At 45.1% G+C, this 23,340-nt stretch overlaps 2 protein-coding genes across 2 annotated transcripts; one reads left to right on the top strand and one right to left on the bottom strand.

The window, feature by feature from the left end:
* The first annotated feature begins 2,823 nt into the window (after positions 1–2,823).
* LOC121135294 (zinc finger protein OZF-like) lies at positions 2,824–7,078 on the top strand. Its single transcript, XM_040733817.1, has 3 exons — positions 2,824–2,835; positions 3,270–3,396; positions 5,577–7,078. The coding sequence occupies exons 1-3, from the start codon at positions 2,824–2,826 to the stop codon at positions 7,076–7,078; spliced, it is 1,641 nt and encodes a 546-aa protein (XP_040589751.1).
* A 9,766-nt stretch (positions 7,079–16,844) lies between these two features.
* On the bottom strand, positions 16,845–23,269 carry LOC121135293. The gene is given in 5 exon segments (XM_040733816.1): positions 16,845–18,727; positions 18,799–19,852; positions 19,922–22,259; positions 22,718–22,908; positions 23,228–23,269. Coding segments are annotated over 5 exon segments (5,508 nt in total).
* Positions 23,270–23,340: the final 71 nt, after the last annotated feature.

The following is a 23,340-nucleotide window of genomic DNA, read 5'->3' as shown; positions in this document are numbered from 1 at the left end:
AACTCAAAGGAAAAAAACAGAAATGACTGAATTTCCAGTAACCATATCCCAGGTCAGTGGACATGTCCACTTTTCTAGAAATTATATATGTTCAGATATTGTAAGTCATTAATTTTTTGCTGATGGTAATATTTTAAATTTTATTATGAAAATTGTTTCAAATAAACAAAAACAAGCAAACAAAAAAACACTCTGCAATTAATCAGACCCACACTTTGAACAAAAAATGTACTTTTATTTAGTAAGACTATTCATTGAGAAGAGAACCTCTGGAGTCTTACAAAAGGAGCTTTACACATTGGTTATTGAATATATATTTACCAAGTTATCCAACAGAAAATAAAAGTAACTGTGATAGAATTAGAGGTAGAAGAGCATATATATATGCTTATATATATATACATATGATTTTATAAGTGGTGTTGATTACCTTTATTCAGTCCTACCCCAACCTTGATATTCAGTCTTTGTTTGCTTTCCTCAGTATTATGGTGTGCTTTCATGCATGTTATTTCTCATATACACATATTATTGACAAGCTTCTGTGCATGAGAAAAATGTGATTTCTTCTTTCTGACAATGTGTGACTTCACTTAATAGTGCACATTCAATGTCCATTTTACAGAAAATTTTGTTGACATTTTCTCTTCAACTGCATGATATTCCAGTTTGTCCCGAGCTGTCTCAGCCCCCAAATAACACAGGAAACACTATACTGTGAAGATGTTGGCTGTTTGCTATGGTTTCTAATCAGCTAGTTCTGACTTAATTATTAACCCATAACTGCTAATCTGAGTATTTCCACATGGTCTTTTCTTACCGGAGAAAAGGGTGTGGACATCTTATTTCTCCTGTGAACTACATAGTGACTGACTCTGCCTCTTTTTCCCAGAATCCTCCTTGATTCCTATTCCTACCTATCTTTCTTCCCTATTGGCCAACAGTACTTTATTTAATCAACCAATGAGACAACGTATACGCAAGGACTTCCCCCATCACATAGTAGTGATGATATATCCATGTATTTGTTCACACCTGCCATCTAGTTGTCTCAGGATATTTGCTCCTCCCACCACTCACATGTTTAGGATGTTCAGTTGTAACTACCCAAGCTACAGAGAACAGTGTTTTGGTTTTTTGTTTGTTTTGTTTTGGAAATCAATCCTTCTGTGCATCCCTGGCTCTCCGAGAAGTAGCATGTAAACCAGTCTGGTCTCAGATTCACAGAGATCCACAAGTCTCTGTGCCCAAGTGCTGGGATTAATGGCATATACCACCACATTATGCCAGAGATTAGTATTTCTATTAGTCTTCACCCCCCCATAGAATCCCACTATGCAGGTTTTCATGGTGGGGAATCATTATACAGCATTATGTGGAATGCACCAGGAATAATATCTTGATGGGATTGAATGATAGATGTGCAGAAGCCATCAGGTTTAATGCATAAAGAACTTTCCTCACGATTGCTTTGTTCTAGTCAGTTGCTGTGAGGGTCATGGCTCTCCTCCCCTACCCTGAAGCTACAGTGTTTTAAAGTGGAGACTTGGGGAATGGGCTCTGACCAACAGGTTTGCATTTATACCTTCTTCATGTTTCAGACAGAATGTGTCATTGCCATGCACTTCCAGAGTAATAAAGAAAAAATCATAAACACTAATAACATAAAATCTTTTAGATAATATGGCATAAGTACTAAAAAGGAACACATTACAACTACAAAATTCAGATGCAAAAAAGCCCAAATTTATTCTTGAGCTGTTCTTCTGTGCTCTGTAACATTTCAAAAGCACTGACTAGGTGATGATATTTCTCACAGAATTTACTATATTCTTTTGCTTACATTAAATATATGTCACTTCTGAATAAATCCACATTTATAATTCTGAGTACTTGCTTAGTACAACTTAAACATCATAGGATATATTTTTTGAGACTGTACTTTGATTTATCTTGTGGGACCACCAAGTCTGTGATAATGACAATGAGACTTATTGGTTGTTTTTTTGTTTGTTTGTTTGTTTGTTTTACGAGACAGGGTTTCTCTGTATTATCCTGGAGGCTCTCCTGGAACTTGCTTTGTAGGCCAGGCTGGCCTTGAACTCAAAGAGATCCACCTGCCTCTGTCTCACAAGTGCTGGGATTAAAGGCATGCACCACCAACTCACGGCTGACAATGAGACTTTTGTTGTTTATGAAAACTTGCCTTTTAGTTTAGGCTTCTTCCAAGCTATCTCTTATAACTCATCTTTACCTGTTTCTATTAATCTATGTTCTGTCATGTGGCTTTTACCTGTCCTCCTTTCTTATAATTTGTGATTGACTTTTCTGGCATCTATTTCCCCACTAGATTCTTCCTGAGTTCTCTCTTTCCATGAAACTCTGGTCATTTGGCTATTTATTAAACCAATCAGGTGCATTAAGAAGGTTGAGGCAAAACATGCACACATGGTCAAGCACGCAGTGAAAGGAAGTATCCTGTCACAGGACTTCTCTCAATTTTTAGAACTCTGCAGAAATTAAATATTCTTCCAAATATCTGAAATTGTTATTCCATGTAAGTTGCTATAGTCTTATTTTGTTAGGTAAATTTTACATTATGTTAAAAGTGGTTGATGTGACCTTTTCTGTCTGCTTCTAGTGACTGAAAAGTATTTGTAGAAGTAAGCGCATAGGTTACCTGTTTTTATATGTTAAAGTTTAAAGCAACAATATCCAATGTTATCACACACAGAGATACTGAGGAAAAAAGAGAAAATTATTTGCCTGTGAACTCAACCATGGATTATACCTTCCATATCTACCACTCTCCTGTGTAACGGAATGGCAAGGGATGTGAGGTTCAAACACAGGAACTGAGCATGTTAGACTAGAATCATGTAAAAATCAAAGAATTTGCAGAATTGAGTGAGGGGCAGTATATTGCCATGATCTACAGGAACAGCAATTAAAGCACTTTTCCTCACCATAAGTGTTCCTTATGTTTCATGCACACTCTGATCCTGTGGGACATAATCACACTATCTGCAACAGATACATAACAACGTCCAGACCTTGAATGTGTGTAGTTTTGTTTATACTGCTTGTGAGCCTGTTTTGTCATACAGTTTTTACAAACCTAGAACATCCATTATACAAAGTGCCTATATGGAAATCATGAGTTTGATTACATGTCTTCATCATTTACATCCTTAATTCCCTCAACTGTAACAATATACTCAAAAGCACTCTGTCTATTAACACATGGTCAAACAATTCTCTTGTTTCAGAGTCTGTTGACTTTCAAGGATGTGTCTGTGGACTTCTCCCAAGAGGAGTGGCAATGCCTTGACCCTGCTCAGAGGATTTTGTGCATTGATGTGATGTTGGAGAATTACAACAACCTGGTCTCTGTGGGTAAGAACATTTTGCTTGTAGAATTCCTAACTAGTGATCCCTTGTATGTATTGGCACTATTGGTTGTAAATTCAATGTGAAGTTGCCTTAGAAACAGCAGGAATCCATGGAAATTTTGGAAGAAGAAAAGAACCTTTTCACAATATTTCATTTTTCCTTTCTATTTTCCATGTAAAATGTGTCAACCATGCCACATCTTGATTCCATAATGCATTCAGAAATTGTGGGAACAACAGACCTTGGCAGGAGGCCCACTTCCCCATCAGTCTAGGAGCAGGCAGCTGTAAGACAATGTTTACTGAAAACATGTTTTCTAAAAACAATACGGTGTCCATAAGAAATGTTTACTGGAGCAATAAGCTCCTGATAAGGGCCCACCCACGGGAACACCCTGACCTTGACCTTTTCCAATGACTAACTGCCTCTTCCTGACCCCCAACACCACCTCTGGTGTCAGAGAATATATTAACCAGGCAGGGTAAGAATAAAGAGGAGCTTTTGGAGGGGCTTTTGGAAGCTTTCTTGAGGCCTTCTGGAAGCCTACTTGAAGCTTTCTTTCACCACCGACTGGTCTCTGTGTCATCAATCCTGACACTCTCCGCACATTCTTGGACACAGGCTGTGCAACAGTTGTGGCAGAGAATTAGTATCATGTACTATTTACACACATATAGTAAATCTCTGTGTCTATAGTTGTACCTGACATGGTACAATACTAAGAAAAATCTCAAGGTATGCATAGTGTACATTCTCCTTAATTTGTTAAAGATTCTGACAAGAAAGAGCAACAGGAAGACATCCCTATATTCCTCTGCTTTGTGTTCTCTTTATTTGCTGAGGAGAGTATTTTGTTAGATGTCTGTATTCTTTCTCAAAATTGCACATGGGTCAGGTGTACTTCATAGAAGATGTGGATTATTGTATGCATGGTATGAGTGGTAACCTTTTGAAAGCAAATGAGATTCCCCTGAGATATAGAGAGGAGAGAAAGCAGAGTGGGCTTGGGAATAATGGCTTCTGGCAAAAGAGAAGGCAAGAGGTGAGTATGGTTTTTGCCATATTCAATTCTACTTGAAAGCATTCCTGATCATTTAATTTAGTGTAGATTCTTGGTACAAGGATGCATCCTGTCTGTGTAACTACTACAACAAGAGCCCATAATGCCTGAATTATGATGAGAATACTAGTACAACATGCAATTTGATTTAAAGTTCTTGACATCAGATTAAAATAATTTCCCAAATTATAAGCCTAATGTGGGTAAATGAAAAATTATTATTTTAATAGCCTTCCTTGATGTCTGTTTTTATAGTAATCCTTCATTTTCTTTTTTTCAGTTTTTTTAGATTTTTTAATTAAATTAGAAACAAGCTTGCTTCACATGTAAATCTCAGCTCCCTCTCTTTCCCAACTTCCCATGCCCCCCCCACCTGCCCCAGGGGCTGGGCGATCCTTCATTTTCTAACTACTACAGGATAGACAGCCTTCCTTCTGAAAAATACTCCTTGGAGGTGGTGTACCCACTAGACTTAAATAACCATATGAAGAAAGATAAGGAAACATTCCATCACATGGATCTCAGACAATGGAGAATACAAATAACCCATCAATGACTATGACAGCCCTGTCTCAAATTATCTGAGTCCCTGATAACTGCCAGTATACTGCCTTTCATTCTGCTACTTTTGAAGAATCTAATGTGTTTTTCTAGAGAAAAAATAAACTCTTTGATACTTTTAAGTAAGACTTAAATCTCTTAAGGAATCTGTACTTATGAACACTACTTTTCATTGCCTCTCATTTAATAGTGTAATACTGTGAACCTGGGATAGAGGAAGGAGAGTTTAATCCAATTTCAGAGGAATGAATTAAACAGAAACACATATATTTTGGATTTAATGAATCAATGAGCACATCCCAAAGCTAATTATTTCTTCCTCATTTCCCTGATCTATCTGGTGTGATTACACATATTCATAAGGTTGAGATGTCTGTTATAATTCACTGACATTGAAGATTATCAGTCTGATTTTGTGAGAATGCATTCAATTAGTGTTTGAGAAACATCTCTAAATGCTTGATGGCTGACATTTTTTAACGAGATAAGAAAGAGAGATGATTATTTATCAGATGTTTTATTTTGGAAAATCCTTACTAATATGAGCTTAATCATTTTCCAGAGAACTATTTCACATGTTATCCTGTCCATCAACATGGGAAGACTGAAAAAGAGTCTTGTCGGTGTAATCAGTTTGGGGATATTCTTCATGACCCCTCCACATGTGCACTTATTCGAATAAGTGAAACTACAGAAACCTCTAATGACTGTAGATGCAGTAGTCCTGGAGATGCCTCTCTTGACTTATCAAATACAGATATACATGAAAGCGTACACACAGGAGAAAAACCTTGCAATTCTAAAGATTTTGAGAAACCCTTAGACTTGACTTCAGGCATTACTCAAGACCAGAGACTCTACACTAAAAAGAAAGAACACAGAGAGGGAGAAGATGATGAATGTTTTGATACTACAAATACTCTTTGGCAACAAGCAACAAGCAACTACATTGGAGAGAAACGGAGCCAGTGTGGGAAATGTAAGAAATGCTTCATTACTGCATACCTCACTGTACATCACAGAATTCATACAGGAGAAAAGCCTTACACTTGTAAGGACTATAACAAATCCTTTATTATGAAGTCAATTCTTACAGAGCATCAAAGAATTCATACAGGAGAGAAACCGTACACATGTAATTACTGTGGCAAATCTTTTACTCTGAAGTCAAATCTCAGAGTGCATCAGAGAATTCATACAGGAGAAAAGCCTTACACGTGTAAAGACTGTCACAAATCCTTTACTGCGAAGTCAACTCTTACAGAGCATCAAAGAATTCATACAGGAGAGAAACCGTACACATGTAATTACTGTGGCAAATCTTTTACTCTGAAGTCAAATCTCAGAGTGCATCAGAGAATACATACAGGAGAAAAGCCTTACACGTGTAAAGACTGTCACAAATCCTTTACTGTGAAGTCAACTCTTACAGAGCATCAAAGAATTCATACAGGAGAGAAACCGTACACATGTAATTACTGTGGCAAATCTTTTACTCTGAAGTCAAATCTTAGAGTGCATCAGAGAATTCATACAGGAGAGAAGCCTTACAAATGCCAGGAATGTGACAAATCTTTTACTACATGCACATATCTTAGCGAACATCAGAAAATTCATACAGGAAAGAAATCTTATAAATGTGGAGAATGTGGCAAATCTTTTGCTACATTCACATATCTTAGAAAACATAAGAAAATTCATTCTGGAGAAAAGCCTTACAAATGTGGAGAATGTGACATGTCCATTGTCCAGAGGTCAAATCTTAAAAAACATCACAGGGTCCATACGGGAGAGAAACTGTACAAATGTACACCATGTGAGAAATCCTTATCCTTCAAGAAAAATCTTAGTACACATCAGATTGTCCATATGGAAAGGAAAGTGAAAAAAAATCTGGAATGTGGCAAATCTTTTTCCTACACAAGATATTTTAGTGCACCTGAGAGAGTTCACACTGGAAAGGAATATTATGGACAAAAGGAATGTAAGAAGATTTTGAGTAGCTGCTCATATCTTGGAGCACATCAGAAAATTAATATCACAGAGAAACTAAACAAAAGTTAAGGTTATAGCATGTATTATATCCACCATTCTAATCTTAGAAGCCATCAGAGAGTTCAAACTGGACAGAAAAATATCATTGTAAATAATGTGCCATAGCATTTATACAGTGTTCTTGACTTAAAAATCCCAGATATGCATAATGGAAACATAAAGATATGGAAATTTGTAAAGCCTTTATATAAGTATTAAAACTTATAAAGTTGCACAGAGTTCATACTGAAATAAAATTCTGACAATGTAAGTGCGTGAATTACTTTAAATGGGTGTGGTTGCCTTGACTTCATGAAAGTGCTGGAAGGGAAACCTAGACCCAATAAAGATAGCTACACTCACAAAAACACAGGCAATAGATAATCCCACTTTACAAAGCATCAAAAGAAAAAGGGAGGAGAACCTACACACAATAACTCCACTACCAATAAATCAAGCACAAACAAGAATCATCAATCAATGGTCATTAATATCCCTCAATGTCAATGGTCTCAACTTGCCTATAAAAAGACTAACAGAATGGATACGAAGACAGAACCCATCCTTCTGCTCCATAGAAGAAACACATCTAAATGTCAAAGACACATGTTACCTCAGAGTAAAGGGTTGGGAAAAGATTTTCCAATCAAACGGACCCAAGAAACAAGCAGGTGTAGCAATCCTAATATCTAACAAACTAGACTTCAAATTAAAATCAATCAAAAGAGATGAAGAAGGACATTTCATATTCATCGAAGGAAAAGTCCATCAAGATGAAGTCTCAAATTTGAACATCTATGCCCCAAATACAAAGGCACCCGCATTTGTGAAAGAAACATTGCTAAAGCCAAAATCGCATATAAAATCTCACATACTAGTAGTAGGAGACTTCAACACTCCACTCTCACTGCTAGACAAGACCTCCAGAGAGAAACTTAACAAAGAAACAAAAGAACTAATAGAAGTTATGACCCAACTGGGTTTAACAGGCATCTATAGAACATTCGCTGGTGGGAGTACCAATATGTACAGCCACTTTGAAATCAGTATGGAGATTCCTCAGAAAAATGGGAATAAACCTAAAACAAGACCCAGCAACTCCACTCGTAGGCATATATCCAAAAGATGCCCCTTCATACAACAAGGATGTCTGTTCCACTATGTTCATAGCAACATTACTTGTAATAGCCAGAACCTGGAAGCAACCTACATGCCCCTCAACCGAAGAGTGGATAGAGAAAATGTGGTCCATTTATACAATGGAGTACTATTCAACAGAAAAAAAAACAATGGAATCCTGAGATTTGCAGGCAATTGGATGGCACTAGAAGAAACCATACTGAGTGAGGTAACCCAGTCACAAAAAGAGAAACATGGCATGTACTCTCTCATATATGGATTTTAGACATAGATCTGGGAAGTGCCAGCCTACAATCCCATGGCCAGAGAGTCTGGGAAACAGAACCTTCATTCAGTGGCTGCTGGAAGCAGAGGCAGACTCCCACGGGTAAGCACTGAGCTGAACTCAAGTAATCCGTGACAGAGAGGTAGAACTGTTGACCAAAGGGTTTAAGACCGGGCTGGTTTAACCCCCAGAAACAGCTGACCAGACAAGGGTTAGCTCTTGAATCCCATGCTGATGCCTGGGAACCCAGCATGGGATTGATCAAGACCCCCTGGATGTGGGTGTCAGTGAAGAGGCCTTGGGTAGTAGATCAGTATTTATCCTGGGCATACAAATGAAGTTTGGTCACTCATCCAACAATGAGAGATGCATTCTCACCCTGGACACTTGAGGTAGGGTCTAGGCCATACCCTGGATGAAATGACAGACTATGGACACCCCCATGGAGGGCCTCACCCTCCCTGGGGAAATGAGGGGATATTGGGGGGGTTGGTGAAGAGGGCATGGGAGGAGGGGAGGGAAAGGGAGAGGGACCTGGAATTGAAATGTGAAGCAACCTTATTTCAAATTTAAATTTATATTTAAAAATAAAAAATATCTAAAAAAGAGAAGAAAAAAGAAGTAATAGAAGTTATGACTCAGCTGGGTTTAACAGGCATCTATAGAACATTCACCCAAACACAAAGGGATATACCTTCTTCTCAGCGCCATATGGAACCTTCTCTAAAATTTACCACATAATAGGAAACATAGCAAATCTGCACAGATACAAAAAAAAATGGAATAACCCCCTATATCTTATCAGACTGTTGAAATACCCCGAATTGAGGAGGGGTCCCCAAGCTGGATTCGTCACCCCAAGAATCAAGAGTCCACGCACCAATTGATGCAACACGCAAGAGGCTTTAATTAGGCATCTGCAGATGGGTCTCTCGGTCATCTTTTAGACCGATTGGCCCCGAGGTTCAGTTACAATCAGCTTTTAAAGACAAAAACCACAAGCTTTTGGGAGGGGTCCCTATCTCGTGATGGGGGAAGGGGGTACATGACTCCTGACCCTGGGAAGTAGATGTCTTCCTGACCTACATGTTGTAAATTCCTCAAACCTTGGCATGAGTTAATTATCTCTCCCTAAGTAAATAGTGTTATCTCCTTGTTTCCCACTAGTCTTGTTTGCCCATCTCTGACACCTTGGTCAGTTCTTCACAGATGGTCGGCAGCCCATAATTGGCCTTTTGTGGATTTACAGCCCTTCTACAATTAAAGTTGCTAGACCATACATTCCAATCTGTGGTATGGCTGGTTCCTGGGATGGGGTCCTTTGTTCACTTCCCAAGTTCTCTAGTGGGGTGCCCTCCCTGTTTAAGCTTATATTTTATTTCTATAAATTCAGGGTCTTTCATTCCTCCCTTTTCTCTAGGGCATAGTTTTAATCATAAAACTTTTTAGGGGCCTCAATGTTAGATACAGCTTGATATTGTTGGGTTAGGACGAGGGCCTGGGTAATAGACAACCTCTCTCATATAAACTGCAAAAGCCTGTTAAGGAGACAGAGGGTGAGCCCAGTATTGCAGGCTCACCATAGTCTGGGGTTGGGTACCAGATACATAGAGCCCATATTAGTTTTGGGTTGTAGGAGGGTTTGGTTACAGAGTTCCTGGTGGGACCTAGGGACATTTCCCAAGCATGTGCCCTTTCCTGAGACTTGGGTGAGGGTCAGCTGTTGGGGAGCATGTGGGGTTCCCTCAGTTGGGGTGGGGAAACAGAAAAGCATTAAGCATAACAAGACAATCAAGCAGTTTGTGAGAGTCTTAGCTTGAGCGGTTTTTATCCTCTGCTGAACCTCCACTGGCCACGGCCTTCTTGGCGTGAGAGTCATGAATCCATGCTGCAATCCCGTCAACACTGAGAGCTTTGGGGGTCATCAGAATCACAGTGTAAGGGCCTTTCCAGCGGGGTTCAAGAGTCTTAGCTTGGTGGTGGTGGACGTACACAGAGTCCCCGATCTGGAACGGGTGGGGCACTGTGGGATTTCCAGCCTGGTATACTGCAGCCAGTGGTTTCCACATCTGATTCTGAACAAGTTGAAGGGCATGTAACTGGGCCTGGAGGGATGGGGGGGTCAATAGGATGATTAGGGTCTATGGGAAGTGTACTCAGGATAGGCAGGGGCCCTCCAAATAGGATCTCAAATGGAGTTAGCCCATGCACTGAAGGAGTGTTCCGAACTGGAACAGTGCCATGGGTAGGAGTCATACAGAGTCTCTAGTGCCAGCTCCTATGGTCAATTTGGTTAAGGTCCCTTTAATTTTCCTATTTACCCTCTCTACCTGTCTTGAACTTTGGGGTCTGCATGCACAATGTAGTTTCCAATCAATTTCCAATGTTTTGGCCACAAAAAAAAAAAAAAACCATTTTGACTCACCTGAGAGACAAAGGCAGGTCTGTTACCAGACCCCATTACCTTGGGTAGCCCAAACCGTGGGAAGATCTCTTTAAGGATTTTCTTGACCACCACTTGTGCAGCCTCATGCTTGGTGGGAAATGCCTCAGTCCATCCTGAAAAAGTGTCTATGAAAACCAAAAGGTACCTGTTTCAGAGGCTTCCAGGTTTGATTTCAGTGAAGTTGACTTCCCAGTTGGTTCCGGGTGGCTCTGCTCTGACTCAGGCAGGTTGAGCCGCCCGCCCTGTGTTTACTTAGGCGCAGGGAGCACAGCAGGAACTGGTGATTTGTTGAAGGAGGCTGTTGAGGTTGCTCCTCTTGTCTTTGAGTTTCTTATGTCCAAGGTGGGTCCATCGATGTAACTGGAGTAGGAGTTCTTTGGATGTTGGGGTCCCTCGAATTGAAGAGGGGTCCCCAAGCTGGATTTAGGAATGTGGCTGCCCCGAACCACAACTTGTCAGGGTTAAGGAGCAGTGCCTGATAATGAGTCATTTGTGCATTTGAAAGTCATCTACCAGGCGGCTGTCGGGCCACAGCTTCTATTGCATGGGGGACCACCACTGTGAGTGGCTGACTTAAAGTCAATTTGTCTGCATCTTTGGCGTGGACAGCCACTACAGTCACCATTCGGAGGCATGGGGGCAATCCTGATGCTACATTGTCCAGTTTCTTTGAGAAGTATGCTACCAATCTCTTTCATGGCCCAAGCTGCTGGGTTAGGACTCCTTTTTCCAGTCCTGCCCTTTCATCCACGTAGAGGAGACTCAGAGCAGGTGCAGACAGCAAGGCCCTTTGATATTGTCAAAGGCCTCCTTGTGCTCCTTTTTCCATACAAAGGGGCCATAACTTTAGTCAAAGGGTAGAGTGGGGCTGCTAATTCTGCAAAGCCAGAAATCCAAAGGCAGCAGAACCCCATGCTACCCAGAAACTCATGCACCTCCCTGGAATTTTTGGGTGGGGGAATCAGGGCTACAGCCTGTTTTTGTCCCTCCATCAGCCAGCGCTGACCGTCCTGAAGCCGATACCCTAGGTAGGTGACTTGCTTCTTACAGAGCTGAACCTTTTTTTGCTGATGCCTGATATCCCAATTCCCCCAACCTTTGTAATAACACCCGGGTACCTTGGAAGCAGTTATGTTCTGATTCTGTGGCCAGAAGGAGATCATCTACATATTGGAGTAAAATTATATTGGGGTTATGGACTCGGAAGTCCACCAAATCTTGGTGCAGGGCTTCATCAGAGAGGGTTGGTGAGTTCTTGAACCCTTGAGGGAGTTGCGTCCATGTGAGCTGGCCAGAGAACCCAGTCCCAGGATCTTTCCATTCAAAGGCAAATAGGGGCTGACTCTGAGGGCTCAGTCTGAGGCAAAAGAATGCATCTTTAAGGTTGAGTACCATATACCAGACTTGGCTTGGAGGCAGGTTGGGTACTGTTGGATGAATGTCCTCTGTCCTCTGATTCACTTCCCGGAGGTCCTGCACTGGCCTCTAGTCCCCTGTGTCTGGCTTCTTCACAGAGAGGAAGGGAGTGTTCCATGGACTATGATAGGGTTTAAGGGTACCCAACTGCATTAGCTTGGTCTTGCTTTGTCTCCCAGGTCTCTCGCCTGTCTAGGCCTATTTTTAGACTCCTGCACTACGGTGGCCAAAATTTTTGTTAATTTCTGATTGTGCTTTCTATCTTTCTTGTCCTCTCTCTCCTCCTGCAACTTACATAGCCTCTCCTCCTTTTCTTCCTGCGCTTCCCTTTTGTTAAAAATCTTTTCATCCTCCTTTACTAAGTCCTGCAGCCCCTCAAGGCGTATATTGGGTGCTGACTGTCCCATGAATGACATGATTATATCAGCTTTCCTTTCCTGGGCCTGGGGGTCAAAAGGAGTATACATTCTGTAAGCCTCCATGAGGCGCTCTAGAAACCCAGCAGGGGTTTCTTCCTTACCTTGAGTTACTGCACATACCTTGTCCAAATTTGTGGGGCATCTCCCTGCCCTTTTGAGACCCGCCAACAGGGTCTGGCAATAGAGACGGTGATGCTCCCTACTGTGTGGTGTGTTGAAGTCCCATTCCGGGCGGGTTAAGGGAAAGTGTGCTTCTATCTCATTGGGAAGCTAGGTAGGGCTGGACGTTCTTTCTAGCTTCCAGTAGGTCTCTCTGCCTCTCCTCTGTTGTGAGGAGAGTTTGTAGGTAGTAGCTGCCCTTGAGGATGGACTCGATGAGACCTGTTAGGGCCTGGGGGTCTTGTGAGAAAGAAGGATTATGAGTTTTCCAGTTGTAGAGATCAGCAGAGGAGAAGGGCCAGTATTGGTAGTTCCCTCCCCCCATCGAGCAGAGTGGGAAAGCCTGGGAGGTCCCAGGCTTATTGGCTCCCTCCTGCTGTTCGATCTTTCCTTGGCTGCAGCCTGGTAGAGGGGGGTGGGTTGCAGCTCAGACTTTCTCAGGTGACGATGTAAGGGACCTGGTCAGGATGGCCTTGAGGTTTGGGTTGAACAACCTGAGCTTTAACCTGCAAAATAATGGTGATATTAAAGGTACCATCCCTAGGCCAGCACACGTTAAAGGTGGGCCATTCTGAAAACAGAAAGTTCACTATCTCTTCTTTTGAACCTCCATCGCTTCATTGTGGGCCTGGTCCAGGACGTCTGGCCAATGATCTAAAGTCAAACTTAAGGGGGTTGTTAGAGATTGTCCCATGGGTACAGATAAAGACAAACAGTACGAAAGATGACAGACAGGCCACGGCTATAAAGGAGATTGCAGTGGGGCACGAAATACAGGTCCTGTAGGCACTTCAGGTCCTCACGACTTTCATCTGAGGCTCAAATACAGGTCCCTGGCACCTCTGTCCAGGGCACAATACAGGTCCCTGGAACTTTCATCCCAGGGCACAATACAGGTCTCTGGGGTGCAAAAACTAAATCCGGGTAATACAGGCCCCCCAGAGCACAAATACAGGTCCCGCACCAGAATAGACTCAGACAGGAGAGAACACACAGAACATAAATTTTGAGCTCAGTCTTACCTCCAATTGGCAGTGGAGTTGAGTCTGGGGGACACAATCTCGGTGGGACCTCCAATGTTGGGGTACCCCAAATTGAGGAGGGGTCCCCAAGCTGGATTCGTCACCCCAAGAATCAAGAGTCCACACACCAATTGATGCAACACGCAAGAGGCTTTAATTAGGCATCTGCAGATGGGCCTCTCAGTCATCTTTTAGACCAATTGGCCCCGAGGTTCAGTTACAATCAGCTTTTAAAGACAAAAACCACAAGCTTTTGGGAGGGGTCCCTATCTCATGATGGGGGAAGGGGGTACGTGACTCCTGTCCTGGGGAAGTAGATGTCTTCCTGACCTTCTTGTTGTAAATTCCTTAAACCTTGGCATGAGTTAATTATCTCTCCCTAAGTAAATAGTGTTATCTCCTTGTTTCCCACTAGTCTTGTTTGCCCATCTCTGACGCCCTGGTCAGTTCTTCACAGATGGTCGGCAGCCCATAATTGGCCTTTTGTGGATTTACAGCCCTTCTGCAATTAAAGTTGCTAGACCATACATTCCATTCTGTGGTATGGCTGGTTCCTGGGATGGGGTCCTTTGTTCACTTCCCAAGTTCTCTAGTGGGGTGCCCTCCCTGTTTAAGCTTATATTTTATTTCTATAAATTCGGGGTCTTTCAATACCACCATGCATTAAAAATAGAATTCAAAAATAACACAAATCACAGAAACCCTATAAACTCATGGAAGTTGAATAATGTACAATTGCACCATCCTTGGGTAAAGGAAGAAATAAAAAAAAGAAATCAAAGACTTCCTGGAATTCAATGAGAATAAAGACACAACATACCCAAACTTATGGGACACCCTGAAAGCATTGCTGAGAGGAAAGTTCATAGCAATAAGTGCTCACATGAAGAAACTGGAGAAAACTCACACTAGAGAATTAATAGCACAGCTGAATGTTCTAGAACAAAAAGAAGCAAACTCACCCAGGAGGAGCAGATGCCAGGTAATTGTCACACGCGCTGCACAGCCTATGTCCGAGAATGTGCTGAGTGTGTCTGGGATTGCCACACAGAGACTCATTCAACGATGTAAAGAAAACATTAAGCAGGCCCCAAAAAGGCTCAAGAAAACTTCCCAGAACTCACTCCAGAAAAGTTTCTGCTCTCTCCTTACCCCAGGCTGGTTCTGCTCTGACACTAGAATCTGACTTGGGTGTGTCAGTAGAGGTGGTTAGAATTTGGAAAAGGTAGGTCAGGGCAGTTCTGGTGGGCCTTTTCCAGGAACTTATTGCCCCGGGTATTGTATTGTTTTTAGTAAACATGTTTTTAGTAAACATTGTCTTACAGCTGCCCACTCCCAGGCTGATGGGGAGGTGGGTCTCTGCCCAAGGTCTGGTGTCCCCACAGGAAATAATCAAACTGAGGGCTGAAATCAATCAAGTGGAAATCAGGAAAACATTGAGAAGAATCAATGAAACAAAGAGTTGGTTCTTTGAGAAAATGAACAAAATAGACAAACCTCCGTGCAAACTAACCCTAAGACAGAGAGAGACCAGGCTAATTAACAAAATCAGAAAGGAAAAGACGGACATAACAATGAACACTGAGGAAATCCAGAGAATGGACAATTTCCTGGATAGATATCACTTGCCAAAACTAAATCAAGTACAAACAAACCATGTAAACAGACCTATAACCCTTAATGTAATAGAAGCAGTCATCAAAATCTCCCAAAGAAAAAAAGCCCAGGCTCAGATGGCTTCAGTGCAGAATTCTACCAGAAATTCAAAGAAGAGCTAATTCCAATACTCTTCAAAGTATTCCACACAATAGAAGCAGGAAGCTCACTGCCAAACTCTTTTTATGAGGCTAAAATTACCTTGATACCTAAGCCACACAAAGACACAACTAAAAAAGAGAACTATAGACCAATTTCCCTCATGAACATCGATGCAAAAAATACTCAATAAAATACTAGCAAATGGGATTCAAGAACACATAAGAAAAATCATCCAACTTGATCTAGTAGGCTTCATCCCAGGAATGCAGGGATGGTTCAACATTAGAAAATCTATCAATGTAATCCACCATATAAACAAACTGCAAAAGAAAAACCACATGATCATTTCACTAGATGCTGAAAAAGTCTTTGACAAAATCCAGCACCCCTTCATGATAAAGGTCCTAGAGAAATCAGGGATAACAGGAACATACATGAACATAATAAAAGCAATATACAGTAAACCAACAGCCAACATCAAACTAATTGGAGAGAAACTCAATGCATTTCCTCTAAAATCAGGAACATGAAAGGCTGTACACTCTCTCCATATCTCTTCAATATTGTACTTGAAGTCCTAGCTACAGCAATAAGACACCAAACGAGATCAAAGGGTTACAAATAGGAAAAGAAGTCAGGCTTTCACTATTTGCAGATGATATGATAATTTACATAAGTTGAAAGACCCCCACACCTGGGATACTTTCAATCTGAGAGACCCCCCCAAGGATCAGCGAGGCCACACGTATGGATGCAATCAGCAAGAGGTTTTATTGATCACACACACGGGTACCCGGGCATCTTGGTCTCGGGAACCAAGCGCGCCCAGATGGGGAACGGGGATGCTTTATATAGCAAAAAGCATGGGTACAGAAGCGGATGCATGGTCACAGGATTTCCATTGGTCAATTTTAATGAGGTGAGAGGTTAGACTGGGGCCACCTGGCTTGAATACAAGGAAGTCGCAGATGGCTGACTTAGCTTTCATCTCGGGCACATTGTGGATGGGAAACTCCCCAGTTTCAGATGGCCGACCACTGATATCCTGTTTGTCAAGCCCTCGAGGCGCCAGGGGCCCTCGACCTTAGCGTGAACTCAGACAGTTCCTGGTAGGCTATATCGGGAAGGGGTCTTTCATTCCCCCATTTCTCTTGCGACTGAATGGAATCCTTCATTCAAGTGGTTTAGTCAGCCCTGGGTCCATCTGTTTAAGTTGTTGATACTGTTGTGTTAAAACCATTGCATGTATGACAGAGAACCTATCCTTCACGAACTGGGTTAAATGGTTAAGAAGGCAGGGCCCCAATATCAGAATGAGAATGAGAACCATTATGGGCCCTGCTGTGGCAGAAATTAGGGTAGTAGACCAGGGTGACCTATTGAACCAGCCCTCAAACCAACCCTGTTGGGCATCTAAGAATTTCTGCCTCTGATCTAATCTCTGCCTCAGCTTGGCCATGTTGTCACTCACGATTCCAGTGTGGTCGGTGTAAAAGCAACATTCTTCCTTTAGAGCTACGCATAATCCCCCTTCCTTAAGGAACAATAGGTCCAGACCTCTCCTATTCTGCAAGACTACTTCAGACAGAGACTTGAGTGACTTCTCGAGGGCCGTTACCGATTCCTCAAGGATTCTAATGTCCGACTGCATGGCTGTCTGTAGTTGGTGGTACTGGGTGGTTTCTGAAAGAGCCTTAGCCCCAGTGCCTATCCCAGCCGCTATTCCCCCAACCCCCAATATGAGGGCCAGCGTTAATGTGACCGGCTCCCTCCTAATTCGAAGTTGGGATCTTTCTTCGAACTGGCTGACAAAATATTCTGAGGTATGATAAGTAATTCTCGGCCATAGCTGGACTAGGACACAGTAGTCCCGGGACATGTTCATAAAGGCGGCAGATACACAGGGAGTCATACCTGTGCTGCATGCCCAGTAAGTGCCATTAGGGGCGGCCAAATAGTATGTTCCTGGGCCCAAGGTCTGGGTAGAGTTGCAGAGGAGGGTATGAGAGGGAGGAATTTTCCCTAGACATGTACCCTGTCCTGAGACTTCAGTTAGGGTCAATCGGTGTGAGGATCCCTCGGTACACGTAGGCGGTGGGGAAGTGTGGTTGGAATAGTTCCCGACCACTGCAGTGCCCTCATAGTAGGGAGGGCTTGACATCAAGCAGAGCCAGCAATCCTGAGTCTTGTCAGGTTGAGTCCCATTTAGGGCTAGGTAGGCCCCCTGGATAAGGCCTATAAGCCGGTCCCCCGTGCCGGGTTGGGCAGCCTCAGTGGTGCTGGCGGGGGGCGAATTGGTGGCGTTCAGTGAGGGAAGGCATTCTGGCTTAGGGGCGGATGGGTCGGAGGGATGCCGTTGGTCCACCAGCACGGGGTTTGGCCCGATAGGGGCCGAACCAGTTTGGGCGGTCAAACGGATTTTGAGAATAACGCCTCTATCTTCCCATGGCATGTGCCATCTCAGTCCCCAGGTTTTTCCCTTTAACCATTGAGTATAGTCCTGTTTGCCTTTTTGGGTGAAGGTAATGTTGAGGGGGAGACAGGTGGCTGAGTTGCAGGATCAAGAGCCCCATCTACTGGAGCCATAATCACAGTCAAAGCGGCCCAGAGGGGGCCGTGAATAATTACGGTGTACCTCAATCAGGTCCCAGGATGACCTGGGTTTCCAGTAGGCATCCCCCGTGGACTCACAACCCCAATTGGCACAGAAATAACTCTCGTATCCCCCACATCTTAAGGCTCGAGACTGTCTTTGTTGAGGGCAGACGTAGAAGTCCATTTGTGCCAGGAGACATCTAGCTCTAGGATTGCGGCATCCTTGTGGCCAGGTCTTTCCTAGGGGTGGCAGGGGAGACTGTATATTTTGAGTCATCTCATGGGCCCCGACTGTGGAGATGTCCCAGGTCTCCAGCCCGGCGGCCAGGTGGCAGAAGTCGGGAGTGAGGGTGGGCCACCAGGTACCCGGCGTGTGGTAGCCTGAGAGAGACCAGACCATCTCCCCCGTCTGGGAGAACACCTGCCAAGTTAAGAGTTGCGGGGTGTGAGGGCTTCCCTCTACTCGCACAAAGCACAGTAAAATAATTAAACAACTCGGGAGAGTCTTATCTTTAGAGGGTTCTGAGTGCGATGGGCTGTCCATGTTCCTTGTGGCTGAGGGTCGTTTGATCGGACCAGCTTGACGTGGCTCACGTGGATCCAAGCGGCAATCCCGTCAACCTTCACCACGGTGGGGGTGGTCAACAGAACCAAATATGGTCCCTTCCAGCGAGGTTCGAGGTTTTTGGTCTGATGGCGTCTGACCCAGACAGCGTCTCCAATCTGGTACGGATGGGGCACGACCGGATTGTCTCTTTGGTCCCGGTACGCCTGGGCTAGAGGTTCCCACACCTCCTTCTGGACCAGCTGGAGGGCCTGTAGATGGGCTTGTAGAGAAGGGGTATTAGCATAGTCAGAAACATCGGGGCCTAAGAAATTAACAATGGGCACCGGGGCCCCAAACAGGATCTCAAATGGGGTCAACCCATGTGATCCGGGCGTGTTCCTAGCCCGATACAGGGCAAGTGGTAGCAGGAGGACCCAGTCTCTAGTGCCAGTTGCAAGCGTTAACTTGGTTAAGGTCTCCTTAATCGTTCTGTTCATTCTCTCTACCTGTCCTGAGCTCTGGGGTCGGTATGCACAATGTAGTTTCCAATCAATCCCCAACAAGGTGGCCACTGTTCTGCTTACCTGAGAGATGAAGGCGGGACCATTATCTGACCCTACTACCTGGGGCATTCCGTATCGGGGGAAGATTTCTTCCAATAGCTTCTTGGCCACCACAGCGGCAGTCTCGTGTCTTGTCGGGAATGCCTCCGGCCATCCTGAAAAGGTATCTACAAAAACCAGCAGATATTTATATACATACTTACCCGGTTTTATTTCAGTAAAGTCTACTTCCCAGTGAGTGCCGGGCCTGTGACCTCTGGTTCTTATACCCGGAGGCAGCTTGATCTTAGAAGCATTCACCCTGGCACAGGCGTCACAACGTTCAGTGATTTCTTTGAGAAGATCGTTCTTCTGTAGAAAGAAGTAAACCTCTTCCTCCCATTCTAGAAGCTTTTTCATCTTCTGGTAGCTGAGATGCGTGAGGCGATGCAGCCAGGAGATCAAATGGCGGCCCATTTTGTAGGGCAACACTACCTTTCCTTGGTGCATCCATTTTCCTGTTTTTAGATCTTCCCGTGCTCCCAGGGAGCGCAGAGCCTTGACATCTTGTTCCGTGTATTCCCATCGGGAGTCATCATAATGCGGTCTAGAGTCAACCGATAGGGCTTCGACCCATTTTCCCTCGGTGGCGGCCGCCCTCGCCGCCCAGTCGGCCATCCTGTTGCCTCTTGCAACTGGAGTGTCCCCTTTCTGGTGCCCTGGGCAATGGATGATAATGAGAGCTCGCGGCAGATGGATGGCCTGTAGCAAGGCTAGTATTTCTTTTTTATTTTTAATCTCTTTTCCCTCCGAGGTAAGCAAACCTCTCCTTCTGTATTTTTCGCCATGGATGTGGGCCGTGGCGAAGGCATATCTGCTGTCGGTATACACCGTCAATCTCCTTCCCTCTGCCAGTCTTAGGGCCTGGGTCAGAGCTACGAGCTCCGCTCTCTGAGCGGAGGTTCCTGCAGGTAGGGCTTGGGACCATATTACCTGATCTTCCGTGGTCACCGCCGCTCCGGCCCGCCGCTCTCCGTGCTCCACGAAGCTGCTCCTGTCCGTGTACCAGACGTGTTCAGGGTTGGGGAGGGGCAAGTCCGAGACGTCTGGGCAAGTGCCATGTACCTCGGCCAGAATCTGCTGACAGTCATGGTGTTCGGGGGTGCCAGGGAGAGGTAGGAGGGTGGCCGGATTTAAGGCCACCGGGGCCCCATACCGGATTCGGTCGGTATCTAATAGTAAGGTTTGGTAATGAGTCATTCTCGCATTGGTGAGCCATCTGTCCGGGGGTTGCCGGATGATTGCTTCGACAGCATGTGGGGCCAGAATGGTGAGGGGCTGACCCATAGTCAGTTTGCCAGAATCTTTAACCAGAATTGCTATCGCTGCTACCATCCGGAGGCAGGGTGGCCATCCTGCGGCCACTGAGTCCAGTTTCTTGGATAAATAGGCCACTGGCCTCCTCCATGGTCCCAGCTTCTGGGTTAACACCCCTTTCGCGTAGCCCTGTCTTTCGTCAACGTATAACTCGAAGGGCTTCAGCAAGTCGGGCAGTCCCAGGGCTGGGGAGTGTAGGAGGGCCTGTTTGATATTCTCAAAGGCCTGCTGCTGGTCTGTTCCCCAGTTATAGAGGATACCGGTCCACGTGAGGGGATAGAGGGGGGCGGCCAACTCAGCGAAACCCGGGATCCAGAGGCGGCAGAACCCTGCGGTCCCCAGCCGTAATTGTCGGGGGGTTCTTGGGGCAGGAATGTTTAGAATGGTTTGCTTTCTGGCCTCAGTTAGCCACCTCTGCCCCTCCCTTATTTTGTAGCCCAGATAGGTGACTTGTTTTAAACAGAGCTGGGCTTTTTTGGCCGACGCCCGGTACCCCAGACTCCCCAAGACCTGGAGTAGGGTCTCGGTACCCCGGCGACAGTCTTCCTCTGACATAGCCGCCAGCAGCAAATCATCTACGTACTGGAGTAGAATCAGAGAGGGGTGCTGGACCCGAAAAACAGCTAGATCCCGTTGCAGTGCCTCGTCAAAGAGAGTGGGGCTGTTCTTAAACCCTTGGGGTAGCCTTGTCCAGGTCAGCTGACCGGAGATTCCCCGAGCTGGGTCTCTCCATTCAAAGGCAAATAACAACTGGCTGTTGGGGTGGAGCCTCAAGCAAAAGAAGGCATCCTTGAGGTCCAGGACCGTATACCAGACGAGGGTAGGCGATAGCCCACTAAGGAGGTTGTAGGGGTTGGGTACTGTGGGGTGTAGATCTTCAACCCATTTATTAACCTCTCGGAGGTCCTGGACTGGTCTGTAGTCCCCCGTTCCTGGTTTTTTGACGGGTAATAGAGGGGTGTTCCAGGGGGACTTACAGGGTACGAGGATCCCTTGATCCAACAGTCTATTGATGTGAGTAGCTATGCCTTCTCTGGCTTCCTTGGACATTGGGTACTGCTTCACGGCGATTGGGATGGCGTTCGCTTTCAGGGACACAATTATGGGTGGCTAGCTATCGGCAAGACCCATGCCCCCGGTCTCTGCCCATGCTTGGGGGTACTTGAGTAGCCATCCCTCCATATCGGTTGGGGCCTTTTTGCTTCATTCATGTAGTCTATATTCATCTTCTATGGACAAGGTGAGGACATGCAAGGGCTTTCCCGATGGGTCAGTGATGCTAACCCCAGTCTTTTCAAAATGTATCTGAGCCTTTAATTTAGTTAATAAGTCCCTACCCAGCAACGGGTATGGACAGTCTGGGACATGGAGGAAGGAGTGGGTTACCTTGCCAGTCGCTAGTTGCACTTGCCGGTCGGTGGTCCAGCGGTAGGTCTTCCCTCCTGTGGCTCCCTGGACCCAGGCCGTGTGCGGCCGCTCAACGTGCCAGGGGACCTGGTCAAAATGGAGTGCTGCGCCCCTGTATCTACCAGGAAGGTGACGGGGTGTCCCCCTACATGTAGGGTTAGCCGCGGCTTAGGGGGGGGCTCCTGGCCTCGACTCCCCTAGTCTTCTAGATTTAGGAGAGAAGTTGAGGCCTGGGGTCTTGTATTTCTGTTCCGATTTTGCTTCTTTGGGCACTCCCATGCCCAATGTCCCCGTTCTTTGCAGTAGGCACACTGATCTTTATCTACCCTGGGTCCTCTTCGATCTCCTCCCTGTCTATCCTGCCGCTGTCTCTGTCCTGACACTACAGTGGCCATCAACCGTGAAAGCTCCCTCTGTCTCCTTTTATCCCTGGCATTTTCTCTCTCTTCCATCTCCTTTCGCTGCCTTTCCTCCCTCTCAATGTTTTCTCTTCTCCAACGTTCTTCTCTCTCTTCCTGGCTCTCTCTATTATTGAATACCTTCTCTGCCTCCTTTAGCAAATCAGGGACCATATACCCCTGTAAATTGTCCAGCCTCTGTAACTTATTACAGATATCTGGGGCGGACTGCCAGATAAATGCCATGGCAAGACCAGTGGCTTGTCCTGGGTCCTCCGGATCGTAAGGCGTATACATGCGGTATGCCTCCTTCAATCTCTCGAGGAACGCGGCGGGCGTTTCCTCTGCTTGCTGCAAAACCTGTTTTACCTGAGCCAAATTGGTGGGGCGCCAAGCTGCCCCTCAGAGACCCGCTATGAGCAACTGGCGATAGAGACGCAGATGGGTCCTACCTGCCTCAGTAGCAAAGGGGAGGAACCGATGGGTTCGTAACCCCCCTACTGACGTCTCCCGGAGCCTCAGTAGGGGGGTTACGAACCCATCGGTTCCTCCCCTACCGCCAATTACAGATGTACACAGCTGAGTACTACAGACGCAGGCGCGGTTTCAGAGACACATACTATCGGGCGGGCAGACACTGGAGGACACTAGACACCAGACAAACAGCGGATCCGCACTGTCAGCTTACCTCCCAGTGGTGGGTCGGTGGTCCTTGGGCAGGGGTCTTCATCCCGGACGAGCCCCCAAATGAAAGACCCCCCACACCTGGGATACTTTCAATCTGAGAGACCCCCCCAAGGA

The sequence above is a fragment of the Mesocricetus auratus genome, unplaced genomic scaffold (genome assembly GCF_017639785.1).
Source record: "Mesocricetus auratus isolate SY011 unplaced genomic scaffold, BCM_Maur_2.0 Super-Scaffold_100037, whole genome shotgun sequence".
NCBI lineage: Eukaryota > Metazoa > Chordata > Mammalia > Rodentia > Cricetidae > Mesocricetus > Mesocricetus auratus.
The sequence above is the reverse complement of the archived record's forward strand: the minus strand, read 5'-3'. Positions and strand labels throughout refer to the sequence as shown.